The sequence below is a fragment of the Carcharodon carcharias genome, chromosome 13 (assembly GCF_017639515.1).
Source record: "Carcharodon carcharias isolate sCarCar2 chromosome 13, sCarCar2.pri, whole genome shotgun sequence".
Lineage (NCBI taxonomy): Eukaryota > Metazoa > Chordata > Chondrichthyes > Lamniformes > Lamnidae > Carcharodon > Carcharodon carcharias.
The window spans coordinates 4,110,457-4,127,110 of NC_054479.1; the positions used below are offsets into that span (position 1 = coordinate 4,110,457).

The following is a 16,654-nucleotide window of genomic DNA, read 5'->3' on the forward strand; positions in this document are numbered from 1 at the left end:
TGAGGTTGTGAAAGGTGCTATTGAAAGATGATTCTTTCCTTCTGCCTGTCTCTATTTTCCTATACCTCACTTAATCTCCAGGACCATCCTAGATTTTGCTTTGTAGTGTGTTTTCAGGTCCACTGACACCACAGGTCCAAACATATTTTAAACCTGGCAGCTTAGAGAGGATTAGAAGCGGAGAGCGTGTTTCTGTTACAATAGTTTTGTGGCCGGGATTTAAAGTACAAAGCATTCAGATGAGAAGAATTTGAGGACAAGGTAAAAACTGAAGGGTAAGGGGTATTAAGAAGTTTAAGCTTGACAGATTTGCAGAGTTTGTCTATGAATGTGCCAGGCATTAAGTGTGAATTCAGAAAAGCAGGGATGATAACTTGAAGAGACATGTATGTTGCTGTAGCCTTGATACACACATTGGGTTCAGAGCAAAGTATTCTAAGATATAAAATTATCAAAGGGAAATCACATGATGGTATGACACAGAAAGAGGCCATTCAGCCCATCGTGTCTGTGCTAGCTTTCCAAAGAAGCAATTTACCAAGTCCCATTCCCCGGTTTTTTCCTTGTAGCCCTGCACATTTTTCCTTTACATAAAATAATCTAAATCTCTCTTAAATGTCACGTTTGACCCTGCCTTGGCCAGGCACTCAGGGAGTGCATTCCAGACCCTAACCACTCGCTGTTGCTATTGTTGCTCATGTCGCTATTGCTTCTTTTGCCAATTACCTTAAATCTGTGCCCTCTGGTTCTCAATCCTTCTCCCAATGGGAAGAGTTTCTCCCTATATACCCAGTCCAGACTCCTCATGATTTTGGACACCTCTATCAATCTCATCTCAACCTTCTCTTCTCCAAGGAAAACAGTCCCAACTTCTTTAATCTATCTATGTAACTGAAGTTCCTCATCCCTAGAACCATTCTTGTGAATCTTTTCTGCACTCTCACTAATGCCCAGAACTGGATGCAATACTCCAGTTGAGGCTGAACCAGTGTTTTGTACAAGTTTAACAGAACCTCCTTGCTCTTGTACTCTGTACCCCTGTTAATAAAGCCCAGGATACTGTATACTTCATTAACTGCTCTCTCAGCCAGTCCTCCACCTTCAGTGAAACTGAGAAGGAAGCAATGAGGAGGAGCAGAGAGGGAGGTGGCTGAGGGGAGGGAGGGGAAATAGTGAGGGAGACAGGATATAGGAAAGATTACCATGGGGGAAGTAATGGAGCTGTGGATATGGAGAGGGAGAAGAGAAATGGAAGGATGTGGAGTGAAAGGACTGTGGTGGAGAGAGAGAAAGAGGAAGAGGTAGGGTGAGGACAGAGTGTGGAAGGGGAGGGGAATGGAGCATGAGGGCGACAGGGAGATGGGATGGTGATGGACAGATGAAAGGCAGGGAAACTATGGGTGCAAGTTCCTCCAGGCTCCATGGTGGAAATCCTAAGTCTTGCTTCTCTGGTTCTTCCACTTCCTGCCCAGGAGACCTTGTTGAACCCCTTTCTCCTGACTCACCTGAGTGTTCTTTAGGCTTTCATGCTGGTACCTCCTCAAAAAGCCCGTTTTGATTGTGCTGCAGTGCAAAGGCCTATCAAATTGATGATATCAATGGGGAAGGGGCTTTATGTTCACCCTTTCCCCTGCCCACGACCCCACACCCCCACCCCAGACTGTTTCCAATGACTGATGGCTCTGGAGTGAGGGCACATAGATGGAAGATTGAAAATAGGAATTAAAGTAGACAGCAGGAGGCAGTGTTTCACACAGAGGGTTGGGGTTGTGTGAGACTGTGGAATTCATTACTGCATGGAGTGATTGAAGCAGAGAAAATATCAGAGAGTTTCTTTACATGAGGTTAATAGCGACGCTGGCTGTGAACACCTTGGGATGTGCTTAGGTTATGAAAGGCTCTAAAATTTAAGCTGTTTTTCTTCAGAGTATACAAAATATTTTGCAATGTTTGAGGTGTGATAAGGTGCAATATAAGTGAAGCTCCCTCACAACGCATGTGTCTAAAATAATAGACCCTTCAGCATAGAAATAGAAAGTCTTACACTGTTATAGCACCTCTCACATTCTCAGGACATCCCGGAATGCTTTGCAGCCAATGAAGTACTTTCAAAATGTAATCTTAGGTAGTAATGGAGGTTCCTGGGAGCGAGGAGCATTCTTGCTGTAGAATCTAGATTAGAGAGAGGGAGAGAGGGAGAGAAAAAGAAATGGGGAGAGAAAGAGAGAGAGGCTGTAAGAGATTGGGGTGAAGTCAGTGCAAGGTAAAGGAGGGAGAAAAGGGAAAGTAAAAGACTAAGATAGAAACAGCATAAAGACGGGAAAACATTCCAAGATCCACATTCCACGTCGGCAGTCAGTGGTCAGTCCGTGGTTGATGAGTGGTCGAGGGCCTTCTTGAACTTTCTTCTTGCTCTTGTGTCTTTGGCCCTCATCACCTGGCCTGATTCCTAACCAGTGACACCCAGCTGAAGATTGGGCACCGTCATGGGCAGCCCAGCGCACTCTGTTCCCAGCTGCTGAGGTCAAAGCTAATCTTCTTCCAGTGGGTTTTCAGGGTATCTGTGAAACAGTTCCCCTGACCACCCTGTGACCTTTCACCAGAGCTGAGGGCGCACTTTGGAAGCTGAGCGTTTGGCCCCCAATAGGGCCTGTTTCTGTGCTGTACAACAAGATGACTCTATTCTGATGCAGAGCCCTGTCCAGTGCAGTTGCCCAGGTGAGAATGGTCACCTCTATGCTCAGGAGACCTGCTTCTTGGAGGATGCTTGTGTTTGTAATGTCATCCATCCAGATGATGCATTGGTTCTGCTGTTAAGATAAGACAAAAGTCTTTTTCCAGCTAAATCTGGGACTCAGACCCAGGCCCCCCAAGCATCATGGCCGCAGGTCAACTCCTGGAGGCAGCTAACCACCTGAGAAGGTTTGAGACAAACCCATAAACCCATCATCAGTGTTTAATGGAGGGAATTTACTCTCCCACAGGCAACAATGTCATAATAGCCAGATAATCTGTTCCAGTGATGTTGATTGAGGAATTAATATTGACATCGGGGATAACACCCCTGCCCTTCTTCAAAGTAGTACCATGGGATCAATTTTATCCACCTGAGAGTGCTGACATGGCTTCAGTTTAATATCTCTTGCAGACGCAGCACCTCCAACAGTGCAGCACTCCCTCAGTTGCTCTGGGGGTGTCAGCCGGGATTATGGGCTCAAATCTGTGCAGTGGGAAGCAGGAGTATTACTCACTGAGCTATGGCTGGCAAATAATTGCTTGCACTAGTGGTACCCAAATTATTCAGGAAACTTTGTATAGAAAGCCAGTGAGTATATATATTATAGCACATATGTACATTTTTTCCCTTTATGGGATGTGGACATCACTGACAAGGCCAGCATTTGTTACCCATCCCTAATTGCCCTTGAGAGGGCATTTAAGGATCAACCATATTGTCTGGAATCACATGTAGGCCAGACCAGGTAAGGACAGCAGATTTCCTTCCCTGAAGTGAAGACAAGTGAACCAGATGGGTTTTTAATGATAATTTCATGGTCACCATTACTGAGACTACATTTTCAATTCCAGATTATTAATTGAATTTAAATACCACCAGCCATGGTGGGATTTGAACCCATGTCCCCAGAGCATTAGCCTGGGCTGCTGGATTACTAGTCCAGTGACATTACCACTATGCCAGCGACAGATACAGATGTACATACTCATACATCTACAAGAGCCTGTGCATCAGTGAAAATTTGAGTGTGTGAGAGTGTGTGTGTGTGAATGAGTGAGGGAAGATGTGAGTAAGTGAGAGTGAGCGTGCGTGAGTTTGTTTATCAGTAGGTGCACTCTGTGGAATGGGATTTATCTTTGCTGAGGGGTTATTTTTGTTGGTATTCAGTAATAATTCTGGTCAAAGAGCAATGTCAGGGACAAGGTCACAATTTCATTCACTAATGCAAATTGCCAAATGTTCTCCCTTGAAACAGAAAATCATTTCAGACAATGACCAAGGGAAAATCATCAGAAAGATGTGACATTCGAAGTGTGGCAATGTTTATCAAATCAGATGTCTTCAGTCAAATAAATTCTGATATTACAGATAACAGATACTCAGGAAATGACTTTAAACCTGTCAGCCGAATGGGGATTGGGATTCTGGTGGGGGGTGGGGGTGAAGGGACATGGGGTATCGTTAAACTGACCTATGGAATTTCCTCCACTGATTCCGCTATCTTCCCTCAAGTTCCGATCTTAACCCATTCCAAGCAGGGGAGAGGGACCGTGGCTTGATGCCGGTGGTAAGCTTCCCCACAAACCAAAACCTGGAGTGCCAAGCCCTGGTTAGACCATGTCAGGAGCACTCTGTGTGGTCCAGAGCACTGCATCTTCAGAGGAAACATCGGCTTTGGAAGGAATGGAGTGCAAGTTCACTAGAATATTACCAAGGCTTCAGGGGTTAGATTACAACATGAGATTACATAACCTTTATTCTTTTGAATATAGAAGATTAAGGGGTGAGTTGATTGATGTTTTTAGGATTTTAGGAATTGAGAGGGTAGAGAGAGAAAGAAACCTTTTCCAGTGGTTGGTGGGTCAGGGTTGGTGGGGGAGTGGGGGGACAGTGGTGGGGGCGTTGTAGTGTGGGGTGGGGGGAATCCAGGACAAGGGAACAGAATCTTCAGATCAGAGTCAGTCCAATCAGGAGAGAAGCTAGGAAACACTCGTTCACACAAAGGGCGGCAGAATTGTGGAACTCTCTCCCCCAAAGAGCAGTAGATGCTGGGGCTCAATTAATTGTCTTAAATCTGCTAATCATTTTAAATGTTGCTAAATAAGGGTGTAAATGGGGCCATGGTAGGACATGCTCAAGGGACTGACTGACATCGCCCTGCCCCTATATCAGGAACAGGAGATACGACTGAGGGCCAGAGAACTAAGTGGTTGGACATTTTTTATTGATTTGTTCATGGGACAGGAGAGTCAGGAATGCTCACCTGGGTCTTCACAAGGAATCCTCAGTCTGTTCCTGCTTCAACATCCTTTCTGCAGATATGAAGCAGATACAACCATCTCCCTGAGTGACAGGCCCATCCTTTACTCCTTAAACTAGAGTCAGCAAAATGTCTGCTAATTCATTTCATTTCCTATTGATAAATCATTAATCTTAAACACCCAATCAGCGCAAAGCTCATTAACCACACACCTGAAACTTAGGTGGATGGAATTTAGTGAGGAATCGTGAAGGTGAGTTTTTCAGATCTGTTCATGTCATCAGGTCTTGAAGACAGCGATGGACTCTTTCTAACTAAATAAAAACACTAATGTTTCTCTATAACCACTTTCTTTATAATTTTCTTCCTGTTGGATACAGCCCTCTCTGACTTTTTATGACCATCCAGTTGTGCTCAAACTAATTGTGAAATGGAGATCAGGTGCTCTATGCCTTTTCACACCTTCCCATCTCACTCCCGCACCCCAACCAACCCCCCACCCGCACCCCCGCCCCCCCCCCACCCCACCCCCACCCCCACTGCCCCCCCCCCCCCAACAACAAGCTAAAACTTTGTTGTAAACAGCCATTGGTAGTTGCTGCATTGCAACACACTGCCTTTTATATTGCTGCTGTCTGCTAACACTGCCCACTGCTCTGATGAAAAGCATGTGTTTTAAAAGATTATGTGTTTCAATTTTAATGACTGTTTGAGCTCGATATTTATACATACCTGTCTTTAAAGTACTTGCACTGAGAGTCATCCACCCTCCAATGTTACCATTGAGGGGAAAAGACAGGGAAAATGATTTGAGCCAAATCTGTCCACATTTTAGTTCTGCCTCTGTTTAGCAATAAAAGTCATGTAAACATTGAAGCTCTTCCAGCCTAGACCATTCCTCTGGGTCCTGCCATTTATCTCCTGCTGGGTCTTGTCTGGAGACAGATGAGGCAAATACACATGCGGCCTGTCAGCCTTGGCCTCCTCCCTTCGGACTCCTGCTCCCTGAGCTAAACCAGAGAGCTTGAGAGATCATCTGGAGGTCCTGCTGTTCCCAAAGAGATTATAGGAGCTGGGAGCACAACACTGCGCAAACTCTAAGGGAGTACAGAAAGTGCAGGAGGGAAATTAAATTGAAATTAGGAAAACAAAGAGAGAGAGTCCGAAGAAATATCGACAAATAAAAGGAAGAAAAACCCATGAAGTTTTATAAATACAGAAAGAGCAAACAATAGGGTCTATTTGTGTCTAAAATGGGAACCTGTGTGTGAGAGCAGAACACACAGGCATGGTTCTTAATGAATATTTTATGTCTGTCTTCACAAAGTTAAGGAGAAGGAGTGTGAAATATTGGACGGGGTAAACATAGTGAGAGAGGAGATATTAAGAGGTTTAGCATCTTTGAAAGTGGATAAGTCACCAGGACCAGATGATAAATATCCCAGGCAGCTACTGGAAAAGCAAAGGCAAAAATAGCGAAGGCTCTAACTGTTGTTTTGCAATCCTCTCTGGCTGCAGGTGCGATGCTGGAGGAGAGTTAATACTGTACCATTGTTTAAAAAGAGAGGAGGGGATAGACTGAACAATTACTGGTCACCAAGACTAACCTTGGTGGTGGCAAATTATTGGAAACAATTTCTGAAGGACAGGATAAGTCATCACTTAGAAAAGAATGGATTAATCAAAGACAGTCAGCACCATTGGTTACGCGAAGGTTGTATCTGACTAACATTGAATTTTTTTTGGAGATAACAAGGAGGGTCGGTGAGGTGCTTTATGCACTCTACATGGATTTAAGCATGGCTTTTGACGAAGTTCCACATGGCAGACTGATTAAAAAAAAGTAAAAACTAATGGGATCCAAGGGAAGCAAAGGATAATATTTGATGAGTGTATTTGTGACCAGCCAGCTGTTTCCATTGGAGTTCCACATCACATTTAAAGAACGTTCAGATATGCTCTTAAGGTGCTTTAACCACAGGGAAATGGACCAAGAGCTGGCAAGTGGGATTAGGCTCGATAGCTTCTTCTCAACTGACACAGATACAATGGGCCAAATAGTCTTCTCCTGTGCCATAAACTTTTTGTTTCTAAAGAAAACACTTGTGTCTATATAGTGCCTTTCATGACTGCATGATATCCCAAGGTGATTTCCAGCCAATGAAGTACTTTTTGAAGTATGATCACTGGTGTCATACAGGGATGTGCAGCAACCAATTTGCGCACAGGAAGCTCCCATAAACTTCCCATAAACAGCAATAAGATAATGACCAGATCATCTGGTCTTAATAATGGGTGAGGGAAAAGTAGTGGCCCAGAGTATGGGGGAGCACTCCCCTGCTCTTAGACTCATAGACGTTTACAGCATAGAAGGAGGCCATTCAGCCCATCGTGTCCGCGCTGATCAACAAAGATCTGACTGCATTAATCCCATTTTCCAGCACTTGGCCCATGGCCCTGAAGGCTATGGCAAAGCAAGTGAATATCTTCAATGTTACGAGAGTTTCTGACTCAACCACCCTTTCGGGCAGTGAGCTCCAGACTCCCACCACCCTCTGGGTGAAAACATTTCTCCTCAACTCCCCTCTTAACCTTCTACCCCTTACCTTTAATCTATGCCCCCTGGTTATTGACCCCTCTGCTAATGGAAAAAAATGTCTTCCTATCCACCCTATCTATGCCCCTCATAATCTTGTACACCTCTATCAGGTCCCCTCTCAACCTTCGCTGCTCCAAGGAAAACAACCCCAGCCTATCCAATCTTTCCTCATTGTCCCACGGGATCCTTTACTTCAACTTGAGGGGGCTGAATGAGCCTGGGTTTAACATCTCATCCAAAAGATGGCACCCCTGACAGTGCAGCACTCCCTTAACACTGCACTAGGAATATAGGCCTAGATTTTGCGCTGAAGTCCCTGGCGAACAGAACCCACAAACTCAGAGGAGAGAGTGTTACTCACTGAGTCACATCTGAAACTTATTCCACGGACAGTGTATGACCAGAACGCTGGGACTCTTTGCTGCTGGGTGTCCAGTTTGGAAGGCTACTCTTCAGGAGATAAAGCACTATGAAACGTAACCTGTTATCATTTCAGCAACTGGTACTTCTGACCATTTTCTTTTGGATGCTTTCTCAATCACATTGCTTCCTTTCTTCCCATGTGAGCAGCAGAGCAGACAGTGGAAGGAGAGAATTATAGAGTAAACAAGGTTCAGGAGGTGGCCAAGAAGCTTCAGCAATCAACGAAAAGAAAAATAAAGGGAGTAAAGATTAGCCGTGGAGCCTGAGACATAATGATTCTTAACAGTCTGATGAATTTTCAGACACACTGCAGCTAACAGGAACAGCTGATAGATTGAGCAGAACCATACTGTGGCCTGTCGGTATTGATGTACTGGGTATTGATGTACTGGGTGCTGTCTGTTTGATTTGTGTCAGAGTTGTAGAAACGTTGTTGGGTGATTTTTCTGAGTTGGTGATGCTGACGGTATTTAAATATTCTCCGAGTTTGCTGTTGAGTTTGATGGATGGGGATTCTGTGCAACCATTCGCTCAGATATCTGAAGGAAGGTAGAATGTGAGTTTCTGTAGCACCTGCTGTTTCCTGAGGATATCCAAGGTGTTTCTCGGCCCATTAATTACTTTTGAATTATCGTCTCAGTTGTTTTGGAGCCTTCTGGAGCAGTCATCTTACACACAGCAACCAGCAAAGGAATGAATGGTTAGCTATTCTGTTTTACTGATGTTGGTAGAAGGATAAGTATTGGCCCCAGGGCACTGGGGAGAACTCCCCTGCTCTATGAACTAATGGCTGTGATATCTTTTACCTCCACCTTGGAGGGCAGACATGACCTCTGTCATGTGGTCAGAACTCCAACTCTGACAGTGCAGCTCTCCCACAGTACTGCACTGGGAGAAAGAGTGGATGTTCTCCCCAGTATACTTGGATAATATTTATCCCCCCCCCCCCCCCAAGCTATATCTGACCATTTATCATGTTGCTGTTTGTGGGAGCTTGCTGTGTGCAAATTGGCTGCCATATTTCCCACATTACAATGGTAAGTCACCTCAAAAAGTACTTCATTGCCTGCAATTGTTGTGCTACCTGAATAAAATGATTGTTTAAGTAACGGAGTCACTGGAGTCAGACTGTTTGGAAACTACAAGGGAAGTTCCGAGTTTACTATATGCATTCGGCTCAAAGTGAGTAGTGGTGGTGAAGTCTGCAGTGTTGGGGGTTGACTGGCGTGAGTGTGACTTTCCAGCTCCATCCATTAGCGTGTGTTAATGCCTCACTGAACACTGGCCTCAAACTCCCACAGGAATATTCTGAGATTGTCAAATGTTTCCTATTTGAGATGTGTCCATGGAAATGTTTAAGGTTGATGATTTATTTTTTTGAGATCCTTATCCAGAATGTGATTGTATGACATAAAAACATTTGGAATGTAGTAAGCACAGACACTGTCACTGCCTTAATTTGTCTCTGCATCCTGAGCAGGCTGATGTTGGGGAAGGCTGGTGTTTATTGAACGAGTAGTGAGCTGCGATAGAGAATCAACACTGTTTTGATCTAATGGTTGCCTCAATGTGATATGGTTTCAGGCTATAACGGGTGAATATTTGTGGACATTTTATTTACAGCTATGGATGTGTTTATATTGTTTCAGTGGACCCCACTGTGGGCTCCTAATCTGGGAGATTTGTCATTTTAACTTAACCCCTTGAATACACAGAGTTTTATTGTAACCATGAATCTCTACCTCTTATCGTTCCAGTGACTGAACGTTACAAGGAGTAAATTCACTTGGTTCAATAAAGCAAAATATGCAATTCATTCAATCTCACAGGCTTTGCATATCTGCACAAGGTGAATTTATACTCACTGTCTCTGTAACCTCCTCCAGCCTCTACACCCCTCCCTATCTCTGTAACCTCCTCCAGCCCCTACACCCCTCCCTATCTCTGTAACCTCCTCCAGCCCCTACACCCCTCCCTGTCTCTGTAACCTCCTCCAGCCCCTACACCCCTCCCTATCTCTGTAACCTCCTCCAGCCTCTACACCCCTCCCTATCTCTGTAACCTCCTCCAGCCCCTACAACCCTCCCTATCTCTGTAACCTCCTCCAGCCCCTATACCCCTCCCTATCTCTGTAACCTCCTCCAACCCCCTACAACCCTCCCTATCTCTGTAAACTCCTCCAGCCCCTACACCCCTCCCTATCTCTGTAACCTCCTCCAGCCCCTACACCCCTCCCTATCTCCGTAACCTCCTCCAGCCCCTACACCCCTCCTTATCTCTGTAACCTCCTCCAACCCCCTACAACCCTCCCTATCTCTGTAACCTCCTCCAGCCCCTACACCCCTCCCTATCTCTGTAACCTCCTCCAACCCCCTACACCCCTCCCTATCTCTGTAACCTCCTCCAGCCCCTACAACCCTCCCTATCTCTGTAAACTCCTCCAGCCCCTACGTCTCTCCCGATCTGTGGCTTCAACCCTATCCACAGCTGCTCTGTGTGTGTCTGCACGCCTACATCTAGTGAGAAAGATGGGATTGGATTTTACTAACCCCCACCTGCATATTTGAAGGCGGTGGGGGGTGTTTCTTCCCACACCTTCTGCCCACCCTCCGTCCCATTTTAAGGTGAGCAAAGGCACTGAACCCCTCCGAGCCTATTGGAGCCCTTAAGTAGCCAATCAATGGCCACTTAAGGACCTCATTCCACCTCTGCCACTACTTTAAACATGGCAGTGGAGGGCTGAGGTGAGGCGGGTAGACCAACAGCTTTTACTGTGTGGGCTGGTGTTGGGATGGAACATGCTTTGGGTGGTCCCCTGTGCCTATCGGAGCCCTCTCCACCTCACTGCCCCTTCCCCCCCCCCACAATGTCATCCTGTAGTATAAGGCCATTCAGCATAGCAAGGGTTAAAGAGGGACTGGAGAACAGTACCGCCCACATTGTGATGTAGAGGGTCACATGATAGTGGACTGAGAACAGTAGAGTCTAGTAGAAACCAGCATGGAGATAGTACCTAGTCAGGGCTATACCCTGGAGATGTACATACTTACGAGTTGGGAATAGACATTTAATGTTTAACCCTACAAGCCTCAGACCTCTTTGTGAGACACAAAACAAACACTTACAACAATACCGCTCCTTTAACCCATCCCTCCCACCAGTCCTCCCCTCGCCCTCTGCGCTCTTTCTCCACCTCGCTGGGATCGTCCTGAAGTTCAGACTTACATTGAAGTCCGGGCTGCCTCGCTTCCTTGGGGATTGGCTGTCGTCCCAGCAGTGACCACCGCTTGAACCTGGCTGGGGCTACAGAGCTATTGGCCAATGAGATTGGCTCGCAGCTCTCTAAGGTGGGACACCTTCCAAGATGGAAGTCTCACCCTGAGACGATTAATGCTGCCCCCAGTGTAAAATGGCCACAGCTATGCTGGCTTTTGAGTGGGCGGGCTGATGACCAAACTCTCAGATGGCGGGTGGGAGAGGGGGGGAGTACGGCAACCTGTTAAATCCAGCCTTTGCTTGTCAGTGAATAATGACCGGGAATGGGAATACTTATTGACGTCGTTATCTACCCCGTCTCCTGCTCCTGTGCCCCCGGCTTCCCCGCCCCCCCACCCCCCCAGCCCAGATTACAGCCTCAGGCCTGTTGTAACACTTCCAGCAGCACGCCCTGTGAGTCTCTGTATCTCACTGGGCTCATCTTGGCCCTAAGTGCACATGTACCTGCGAGTAAAGGAAAGGCCGATCTTATCTCACATTTCATTCTGCTGCAGAAAAATTTAGCTGCCATCCAGAGATCGACTTCTCCAGTTATCTCTGTCTGCTGTAATTTGCTACTTCCTCTGGCTTTGCTGCATTTGCTGGAGTTTCAAACACTCAATCACCAAAGATGACAAAGGGCTTGGCTTGAATGAATGAAAACAGTCGCCTCTCGCAGCCACTTGTGTGTCTTTGTTTTGAAGTGTGTTCAGAGACGCCACTGTCATAAAATGTTAAAAACAAGCCAGCTTTAGAGGTGATAAGAACATAAGAACTAGGAGCAGGAGTAGGCCATTCGGCCCCTCAAGCCTGCCCTGCTATTCAATAAGATCATGGCTGATCTGCCCCAGGCCTCAACTCCTCTATCGTGCCAGCTCCTCATAGCCCTCAACTCCCTGATATTTCAAAGATCTATCTACCTCCTCTTTAAACACTTTCAGTGATCTAGCCTCCACAACTCTCTGGGGTAGAGAATTCCAGACATTCACTATCCTCTGAGAGAAGAAATTCCTTCACATCTCAGTTTTAAATTAGTGTCCCCTTATTCTGTAACTATGTCCCATAGTTCGAGATTCACCCCCACTGGTGGAAACATCTTCTCAACATCTACCCTGTCAAACCCCCTCAGGGTCTTGTACGTTTCAATGAGATCACCCCTCATTCTTCTAAACTCTAATGAATAAAGGCCTAACCTGTTTAGCCGCTCTTGATAAATCAACCCCTTCATCCCAGGAATCAGCCTAGTGAATCTCTTTTGAACTGCCTCCAATGCCAGTATATCCTTTCTTAAATACAGGGACCAAAACTGTACACAGTGCTCCAGGTACAGTCTCACCAACACCCTGTACAACTGTAACAAGACTTCCCTATTTTTAAACTCCAGCCCCTAGCAACACAGGCCAAAATTCCATTTGCCACCTCAATTACGAGCTGCATCTGCCTGCTAACTTTTTGTGTTTCATGCACAAGAACACGCAGATCCCTCTGTGCTGCACTTTTTTGGAGTCTCTCTCCATTTAAATAATAGTCTGCCCTTTGATTCTTCCTACCAAAGTGCATGACCTCACACTTTCCTACATTAAACTCCATCTGCCAAGTTTTTGCCCACTCACTAAAACCAACCATATCCCCTTGCAGATTCCTTATGCCCTCAGCACAACATGTCCTCCCAGCTATTTTTGTATCGTCAGCAAATTTAGATACATTACACTCTGTCCCCTCCTCCAGGTCATTAATACAGATAGTAAATAATTGAGACCCTAGGGCTGATCCTTGTGACTCTCCAGGATGAGTTGGAAGGCTGAATCCAGAGGCTTGTCATCTGACTGGGACCTCACAGAAGCCTCTTCCCCAACAGCCCTCCGAGTGCCGGGGAGCTCGGCTGAACCTGCCTCCTCTCTGCTGTGGACAGGTGTCCGTGTGGTGACCACCAGATTGTGAACCCGAGCCTGCTCTAGATCTAGGTCCCACCGAGGTGTGTGTGTCTGCGCTGGTGGAGGGTGTGGGTAAGCGCTGTGAGGGGTCTTCCAGGCTGCTTATCTCCAGCTCTTCAATGGAGGAGGTGTCCTCTTGGCTGGAGGTGAGGATGTGGATGGAGCTGAGGGACTGGCTGTCTGAGGGTGTCGGTCCCTTGGCAGAGCTCCCTGTGAACCAGGGTAGAGATAATGAGTACATGGCAGCAGAGTCAAAAGCAGGAGAGAGAGACACTCACAGTTGTGTTGAGAGAGGGAGGATGTGGTACAGGATCCTCAGGAGGGTGTTCACCACCAACCTCACCCTCACCACAGGCAGGGTCCACACCCTCACCAGTCAGCACGATGGCTGCTCCTCAAAGTGAGTGAGGAGCCTAATGTGGACCACTCTACCCCCCCCGGTCTGGGGCCTCTCCCTGCTGCTGTGAACCAGCTTCTCCTGCATGGAAACAGATGGAGAGAGCGCGAACAGGACACATGGCACCGAGGGGAATGTTTGTGTGGTGAGCGGAGCCAGGGACAGGATGAGGACTCGAGCTCCAGAGGATAAGAGCCTGATGGAGACGTGAGGGTGTGTGTGAGAGTTAGTGGTGTTGTCCCTTGTGGTGTGAGATCCCTGTGGGTGTGTGATGGGTTTGGGAGTGTGAGAGTTGAGAGGGACGAGAAGAGTGAGTTACCCTGGCAGAACGGGTGAGACCATTCACCCTGTAGCGGCACCGGGTGGCTGTCCCCTTTTGCAGAGCATTGGCGCTGACCACCACTACTATCACCTCCCATGCTGGATGGGTGATACTGTTGCCCATCCTGCGTCCGGAGCAGGGGTAGGGAACATTGCAGTGAGACTCCGTGGCATCCAGAAGGCGCCTGAACCTAGGGGCTGCAGTGGTTGGTGCCTTTTGGGGCGATCCCGTCTTCTGTGCAGGAGCCCTGGGCCGGAAACACCGAGATGTCCGTGCACGTCTGGAGTGTAAATACGCCGCCCGGCGTGATGAAGCGGTGAGGTGGGCGAATGAGATCCCATCCACCATGGAAACAGCGTGTTTTCCCGGGAATGCAGAACACGTGCGACGGGTTTGGAACGATATGGCGCGAGAAGCCGCCATTGCGGACAGCGGGTAGAGCGTCGCTTTAACCTCCCGCTACCGTCGCACTATTGATGCAAATCTGGGACGATCCTGCCCCTTGATTCTGAGGTAATGTAGGGTTGATCTAAACTTGCCTCGTGTGTTTTTTTTTCCAAAACGTATCCATGTTTATCAGATTTTGAAATCAATGTGCCGACAGTTTAGATCACGCTCGAGGCTGGCACCAGTGCCAATCTGAGGGAGGTGCCGTCTTGAGGATAAGATGTTAAATTAGGTCCTGTTGTTTCAGAAAGGCGTTTTTAAAAAAAAAACAATCCTATAACCCTCAACCTTACCAAGACGGGTTAGCCGATTGTTTATCTCATTCGCTGCTTCTGGGAACTTGCTGTGTGCAGATTGGCTGCTGCATTTGCCTCGAAAGCAACAATGGCTACGCTACACAAGTAACCTCTTTGGGTGTAAAGCGATTTGGAACATTTGTGGATGGGTCAGGTACCATGTAAATGCGAGTTTTTTTTTGCACGACTGGTTTACAAAGGTCAATGCTCTTTATGCAAATCCCCATCAGGTGTGGCCCACTGAAAAATGATGAGAAACTCCCATAAACAGTTGATCATTTTCATACCCATTTGTGATGATTGCAAATTAAAGCACTTTTCTAAACACCGAAGGAATAAATAAAGATGCGTATTTATATAGCGCCATTCACAACCCGAGGACATCCTAAAGTGTTCGGCAGCCTGTTAAGTACTTCTACAGTAATTGTTATAATGTAGGAAATGCAGCAGCCAATTTGCACACAGCAAAATCCCACAAACAGTGGATGCGAAAAGGACCAGGTAATCTGTTTTAGCGATGTTGGTTGAAGGGTAAATATTGGCCTAGGACACCGGGGAGAATGCTCCTGCTCTCCAACCTTGGGATCTTGGTGAGGCGGTGGAATAATGGTGTTGTCACGGGTCTAGTATTCCAGATACGCAGGGTAATGCTCTGGGGATCCAGGTTTGAATCCCATCATGGCAGATGGTGGAATTTGAATTCAATAAATATCTTACCTGGAATTAAAACTCCAAGATGACTGTGAAACCATTGTCGATTGTCATTAAAAAAAAACCCCATCTGGTTCACTAATGCCCCTTAGGGAAGGAAATCTGCCTTCCTTACCTGGTCTGGCCTACATGTGACTCCAGACCCACGGCCATGTGGTTGACTCTTAAATGCCCTCCAAACAAGGGCAATTAGGGATGGGCAGTAAGTGCCGGCCTAGCCAGCGATGCCCACATCCCATGAACAAATGTAAAAAAAACTTTAACCCTGCCTGAGAGGCCTTGATTTAACAACTCAACTGAGAGAAGGCACCTCTGACAGTGCAGCGCTCCCTCGGTACTGGCGCTGGGAGTGTCAGTCTGGATTACATGCTCAGGTCCCTAGAGCGGGGCTCGAAACTACCGCCTTCAGCCTCATGGGGGTGCAAGTGTGACTGAATGACCGTGCAATTTGAAAGGTGTGCGGGGGAGATGCTGGTAAAGTAACCTTGTATTGATTTTGTTGGCTTTAGGTGAATATTGGCATTCTCATAGCAGTGACAAGGATCATTTCAAGAATCAGTACAGACAACTACAGGATACATGGAGATGCAAATGCGTTCAAGTAAGTTGATGCGTCTCTGTCCAGTTGTTAGATTTCACTCTATGAAAACCAGAAAAATCAGAAGTGCTTTAGCATTCATACTCTTATCATTATTCATTGAGTTGGAAAATCACCTATTTCCCTCCTAATGATAAATGCTTGTGCACATTTAAAACCAATGAGCTGTGAGGAATTAGGAAAAACTATCAGTGACGGAATGAAAGTAATTACAATACATGAGTGATGATCTCACTCCCTGTACTCTCTGTCGGTCTCAAGATATTCTCTTCTGCCAGGAAGGGCCACCAATAACTTAACTCATGACAAGCCACCTCAATGCCTTATCAATCAGAACGGAGTTGACACCACAGATTAAAATTAAGTGTCAACATTGGAATAGAACTTGTTGTGATCCTGGGGGGAATAAACATGAGCATTGAGAGTCAAAACGTGAACCAATCCTTTCTGGGATTCAGCTCTGAGCTGTTGGAGGTATCTCATTGCAATGTGGTTGGTTTTTGAAGTGTTCAGTTGAAGGTTGTGAGCTGCTGAACGATTGGGTAATTTCCCTGATTGTTCTGCCCCAGTGTAGCGGTGTGTCCAGGGAAGGGCAGGTTGGATGTCATGGCGACTGTCGAGGTGAGAGGGTGGGGGACGGGGAGGTTCAAATCACTGACCTGCGCTTGAATTAAG

The 16,654-nt window shown here is 46.6% G+C and overlaps 1 protein-coding gene across 1 annotated transcript in view; it reads left to right on the top strand.

Moving 5' to 3' along the window:
* adgrd1 (adhesion G protein-coupled receptor D1) overlaps nt 1-15,986 on the top strand; it is a 324,527-nt gene extending 308,541 nt beyond the window's left edge. The window contains exon 21 of the mRNA XM_041202315.1: nt 15,891-15,986. Coding sequence (XP_041058249.1) covers nt 15,891-15,986 — 96 coding nt within the window. The remainder of the gene's footprint in view (nt 1-15,890) is intronic.
* The last annotated feature ends 668 nt before the right edge of the window (nt 15,987-16,654 follow it).